We start from the raw sequence: 6,117 nt of genomic DNA, 5'->3' as shown, positions 1-6,117 counted from the left end.
AGATGGCAAATCCATCTGCTGTGAGGACAGTTTCTTGCCATTTATCCACAGGGTATTACCCCAAGTGTTGCCTCAGGTATCAGTGTCAAACCAGAGCATAAGTGCAAGGCCAACTTGTGCTTGCTTGTTTTTATCCCCTGCTGCAAGTCACCCTCTGACTGGATCAGGCTAAAACTGAAGCTCTGACTTAACAGAGTTGTGTGTCCCTGCAGGCATCCATTAAGATTGATTACTGGAAAGGACAGCAGGGTGCTAACATCCACTGTCTGAATGCCAAGTCAGGCAAATTACTCAGCCTTTGCATGGCACAGGGCCAGAACTGCAGATGAGAACATTAAAGGAACTGTTCATGTTAAAATATCACAGGCCACGCTCAGAGTTAGGGAGCTAAAAAAGTGCAGCTGTTCTGAATTTTCTACCAGCTCTGCTGGTAAAAAAACTGCAGCTCCTTCTCCAACCAGTCTGAAAGCAGTTCCCTAATTCAAATGTTTCCTCTTGATTTGTAAATTGCTGTTACAGCTTGAATTCTTAGTTCCTGTGCATTTGTGTGCTTCCCAGGGACAGAATGGCCTGTATAATGCACAGCTGGGCAGGGGCAGCACAACCAGAATGACCTGTGGGCTGGATGTTCCAACCAGTGCACTCCCCAGTGCTGCTGCCAAGGTCCATTCCAGGCTTCTCTAGGATGTTACATGGCATTTACCTAAACTGAACTTCAGTGCTAGGTTGGCTATTTCTAAGTCAGTGCTGCAGTCTGCAGTTTCACATCCCCTGGGGGGAAGTTCTGCCACATCAATGGCTTTAAACAGCAGCACATGCACATATTGGTATGAATTTCCAGGAAGAATTGTTTTCAGACATCTCTCCCTATTCATATTTCAAGCTTAAAGACTGCTAATAACAGAACAAGGGGGTAGTGGCTAGAATGCAATTTTCAGAATCCCAAAATCTAGATACACCTACTCTTTTTTCTGGATCCAAGAAGATATTTGTGTAGAAGAGCTGGTCACTGTCATCATCCTGCCCTTTCCACTCCTCCACAAGCTTCTTCAGGTTTGGAGCATAACCTATGAATCCTGTGGGAAGAAGTATAAAGAGATGTTTCAACCCAGACATGCAAAAAGTGGAAGTACTCTTGTGCCCATGTACTTTCACTTCTTTCACATGAAATCTCAGTACACCCTGTGCTGCTGCAGAGAAATATCATCAGCTTTTAGTTTCCTGTGCCACTTCTCCCAAAGGCCAAACAGAAGGAAAAAACTGCAAGAGGTTCTCAGCTGGCAGACAGTTCTGTGTCTCACCTCCAGAACCCAGGAAGCGCTTTCCATCTCGCACCTGAGGGTACTTGGCTTCCAGCTTCCTGTCAGGGTAGATGTAGTTCTCTGCTGAGAACACCACTTTGCTTTTAGCTTGCTTAAACTTCTTCAGCAGTTCTGCAGGGCCCGAAGCAAAGAGCACATCATAGCTAGAATAACAGACAAGAGAGGGACAAAGAAAGGAGTCAGAAAAACAGGTCAGTGAGAAGAGTTTTGAGAAACAGCTAATTCTTCAGGAATCTCTTTCTTCTAGTTCTTCATCTCAACATCACACTTTTTGAAATGTAGCTACAGCTAATTACAGTGAAGTCTCCATGTTGGACCTATGGAAAGACACTGAGACTCCAAGCTGTCCTCTTCCTTCTTTTCTGGCAGACTAATTCTTGGCTCTCCCTTGGATTGTGCTGCAGCCTACCTCACCTTATAAAACAAATAATTCTGGTAAGAAAGGCCTGCCTAGTTCCACAAGAATTGTCTGCTCATTCCCTGCAGACAGAGGCAGCCAAATTCCACCGTGGCACAATCAGGTACAATACAATCCATTTCATGCAAGAATTGGCATCAGCCTGTTCTGATCAGACCTTCCCAACTGCCACGGATGCAGCTGTGAGTGACTTTTGGGCAACTACAGAGAAGTCAGGGGAGGTGAAAACCAGAGGTCTGGACACACCTCCCATAGACAATTTACTTCACAGTTCATTTCTTAGTAAGAAACTGTCAAAACATTACCTTTCTACGAAGAGGATGATCAAGTCCTCCTTATCCTCATACTGCTTCAGAGCTGATTTGAGCAGACGAACCTTCTGTCCACCTCCAGCTGGGGTCTGGTCATCTCCACCCTGCCACTCCTCATCCAGCCCCAGCACCTGCACAAAGACAGGCACAGGGTCACCTGAACAGGTTACTTTTCCAGGAAGGCTCCCAGGAAAGAAGCAGAACCCACAACCTTATTAGCACTGATAACTCCCAGTGTAAATCACAGCAGAAATAACAGCCCCAGGGCAGAAAAACTAGGCATATACAGCAGCCTGTGCTCCACTCTGGGCTGGACTGTCAGAGTAACAGCTAGCACAGGAACAAAGCCTCTCAGCCACAGGGACAGGAGCACACTGTCTGTATTGTGTGTTTTGGAATTGCAGTGGAAAAGTGCCACGAGGCTCCCTAGAGCAGGAGTTATACACTGAGGATGGAATAAGAGACTCCTGCAGAAATGCCCCAGTCACAGTATTTTTCAGCCAGTTAACTAGGTGTGTCCCCTCTCAACTGAGCTTTTATTTAATCACTTTATGGCCAAGTCTTACCCATCCCACAATTCCAAATTCCCTTTGACCAACCATCACAGAAGCTGCTAGACATCACCTGGACTTTGTAGTTGAAGAACTGGGCTGATCTTCTGAAGCGCTGGAATCCCTCAGTCTGCTTGGTGGCAACAGTCAGAACCAGCAGGTTTTCTGGAGAAAGCACAGGAGACACATTCAGCTTGTGCTGTTTCCTCAACCAACTGTTCCACACCTAAAGATGAGATTTTACTACCAGACACTGAGCCAAGGTGGAGATCAGCAGTCCTAAAGGTACTTGATAGATTTGACACAGGGAAGACAAAATCCATTCCTGGACAAGGTGACATCTGGTCTATATGACACTGACAGATTTCCAGGTGCATTTTAAGTCATGCAAGGAAGGTGGTCTAGATGTGGAGCTACTGCATCCTGCTGAGGAGGAAACAACTTGCTCACACCTCACCCAATTACCTCTACAGCATATGATGGTGAGCACCATAGGTGATCTCACTGCCCACACAGCTACAGCCTCAGGAAGAAAATCAGCTTCCAATCCTACTTACATGCTGCCTGGATTTTCTTGGCACCAACTCATCAAAGTTTCATAGAGGGGGAAAAAAAGGAAGTGTGAATGTAGCCAATGTTTTACTGGAGGAACCAACTACCACAGGGGACAGACTATGGCAAAGGTGCCCTCAAATTTCAGTGTTTGATTGAGGAACCCAAAACTAAATGCAGCACAAACAACACTGTTGCCTTGCACCAGAGATTAGACCTTGATCCTGGGTATAAAATGAGAGATTATGCAAAGATACAATTTCATTGACTGAGCTCTGAGCTAGAAAAACATAGTAAAATGTATTAAGGGGGTTTTTTTTCCCTGCTAGCAAAAGCTACAATCCTCTTCTCCCACACTGAGTATGAAGGAAATTAAACTTGCAGATAAAAAAATAGAACTACTACAAAATGCCCATTTGGAAGTCATCCATATAGTGCAGTTTTGGCATCCTGTTCCCCACAGAGCTGCTTTCTTGTCCCTCAGCATTGACTGGGTGTAGGCAAAACCAAAATTAGGCTGAATATTATTACTCCCTCTCCACGGCTGCTCCAATTTTCTACTGCATTCCTGAGGTGTTTTCCAGGGTTTTCATACATATTCAATGTGAATTTAATTGTGCTATAACTTTCATTTACATTTTCCTCCCAAACTTAGGCTGCATTGCCAGTCCCTTAAAATCAGCAAAGCTAAATCCTGAAGTTCTCTTTCAGAGGTTTCGCTGTAGTACCACTGGAATAGGATTTTTATGTGGAAGCTCTGGTTTCTCCATTGCAAGGATGAAATGCTATACTTCACCTTAATAGCTGTGCTGAAGTAGGAATTTGTATAGGCTCTGGCAGCAGTGCTGAAATGCAAATCCTGCTCATCCGATTTAAACAGCAGAAAATACCAGGAAAAACTGAAAGCACATTTTCTTGGCCTGAGGAGACTTTTTTTGGAGCAATGATTTTTTTTTCAATGGATGTACCAGATGGATCTTCCTCCTGTACCCAAACTGATATTCTGTCTGGTCTTAGAGAGGAAGGATCTAGGAGCTGGAGTTAGAGATGGACCTGACAAAGGCAGGAAAAGGGAAAAGTAAGACTCCAAGTTAGGAAGAAAGTGGATATTCCCAAAATGCTTTACCTGCATGAGGATAAAAAGAGAAGAGAGGCTGAGAACAGTCAGTAGCTCAGTTCTAATTGTGCATTTGTTAGATATGCACAAATGGAGTGATAAATAAGAGTACAAACCCTGCACTGGTGCAGTTCTTAAAGGCAGATGTTTAGATATATCAAGAGCATTCCTAACCCAGCTCCTCCAGCACACTCCAGTTCCTCCTGTCCTATCCAGTCAGAGGATGCAAACATATGAGTAAAATATGTATGTCCTCAGGGAATATGTTAAAGCCATTAAAGTTTCTGCCACGCAGAAAGCCACAGCAGCTTTGAGAGGCCTCAGAGCTCGTGGTTTCTGAGAAGGTGAAGATCATACTGCCAAGGAAGAGGGGGCAGACATGGACTTGCCAGAGAGGAATGTAAAGACAGATGAAATTCTAGTACCTGAGGGCAGAAAGCATATGACATACTAAAAGAAGGGCAAAAAGAAAGGAGCCTGACTGCTCTGCAATGATTTCAGCCCACTGATTCATTTCCATGCTGCCACCCCAAGAAGCCACACACTGTTTATGCTCTGACTGCCAGGAGTTTGCTGGACACGCCAGAGCCAAAGGCTCACACAGATGAACAGGAAGTGGTGTCCTATTTCTAGGCAGAAAAGGTCTCACCGAGCAGTTTGTGAACTCAGAGGAGCATGCAAAGCCAGCAGAGACAATGATCCTCCCCAGCAGAATTCCGAGCTCAGATTCCCTGTGGGGTAGGACTCAGAGACAGTAAACTCAGTTTCTGTTCTGAGAACTCTGCAGTAGCAAGAACTTTCCATCCCAAGAGACATTCCTTCAGCCCAGCACTAGAAGCTTGTGCTGAGCTCTGCTGCCTCCACTCCTTCTCTGTCCTTTAACTCCTTTTTGTCTTTCCAAAGATTTTGCTGACCACTGGTGCAGCTGACAGATACTTCCACGGACAGAGCAGTAAACTCTTTTACTTTCAGGAGCACATGCAGACTTCTTAAAACCTCCCAAAGCAGATTGATGCTTCCCTATTTTCCATGTCACAGTCACTTTCTGCATGGAGAAATGACAGCCTGTTCTGCTGAGCTGGGCTTCTTGGTCCCAAGGGCTCCCTGGGCCATGCTGACAATTAGAAATTGTATTAATTAGAAATTACATGTTTTAGAATGGTATGACTGCAAAATACAAACACAAAGTGATTAAATGAAGTAACCACTGGACTAGGAACCAGGAGAGACTGTAGCACTAGCTCTGCTGTGCAACAAGGAACCAATCCTGCCATCCCTCTGTTCTTCCATGTGTAGAACAATAATAGAGAATATTTACCACTTTTGTGAGGGTTTTGACCACTATTAATGAAAAGGATCCTGCAGTCACAAAGCACTGGAACAGGAACACTGATATCAACATCATGATGAAATAATTGGGTAAACTTCTGAATTTTTATAAAGAGTAAAAATCAGTGACGAGTTCAGTAACTAAAAAAAAAATCAAATTAAAGTTATTTACTTCTTCCCTGAATCTGCAGGGAAAGCACAGCTGCAGCTGCAGCTTAAGACAAGGAATGAATTTACCCCTAGGCTGAGCTTTGGGAAATCTTACTGTGCCACTTCCTGTTAGACAATGTCTAAGAAAACATCATTAATATGGGGATCAAAGAGAAAAAAAAATCAGTGCATGATTTAATAGGGGATAATATAATCTCTGTATTTACAGTGGATTTTTTCAAAGATTAGATTAACTACAAAAAACTGTGCTCAGAGCTTTTGCAGAGATCTAAAAGAACATGCAAGAGAGAGGACAGGTATCATTACTCTCACATTACACTGGGGAAGCTGAGGTACAGGAAAGGTG

General features: G+C 44.0%; 1 protein-coding gene across 1 annotated transcript in view; it reads right to left on the bottom strand.

The window, feature by feature from the left end:
* Positions 1 to 2,767, bottom strand: part of PLOD1 (procollagen-lysine, 2-oxoglutarate 5-dioxygenase 1) — a gene marked incomplete at its 5' end in the record, with an annotated part of 11,617 nt that extends 8,850 nt beyond the window's left edge. Inside the window, 4 exons of the mRNA XM_009072520.1 lie at positions 964 to 1,076; positions 1,302 to 1,465; positions 2,046 to 2,182; positions 2,676 to 2,767. Of these exons, the coding sequence (XP_009070768.1) occupies positions 964 to 1,076; positions 1,302 to 1,465; positions 2,046 to 2,182; positions 2,676 to 2,767 (506 nt within the window). The remainder of the gene's footprint in view (positions 1 to 963; positions 1,077 to 1,301; positions 1,466 to 2,045; positions 2,183 to 2,675) is intronic.
* Between the last annotated feature and the right edge of the window lie 3,350 nt (positions 2,768 to 6,117).

Source organism: Acanthisitta chloris, unplaced genomic scaffold, assembly GCF_000695815.1.
Source record: "Acanthisitta chloris isolate BGI_N310 unplaced genomic scaffold, ASM69581v1 scaffold16630, whole genome shotgun sequence".
Classification (NCBI taxonomy): Eukaryota; Metazoa; Chordata; class Aves; order Passeriformes; family Acanthisittidae; genus Acanthisitta; species Acanthisitta chloris.
The sequence above is the reverse complement of the archived record's forward strand: the minus strand, read 5'-3'. Positions and strand labels throughout refer to the sequence as shown.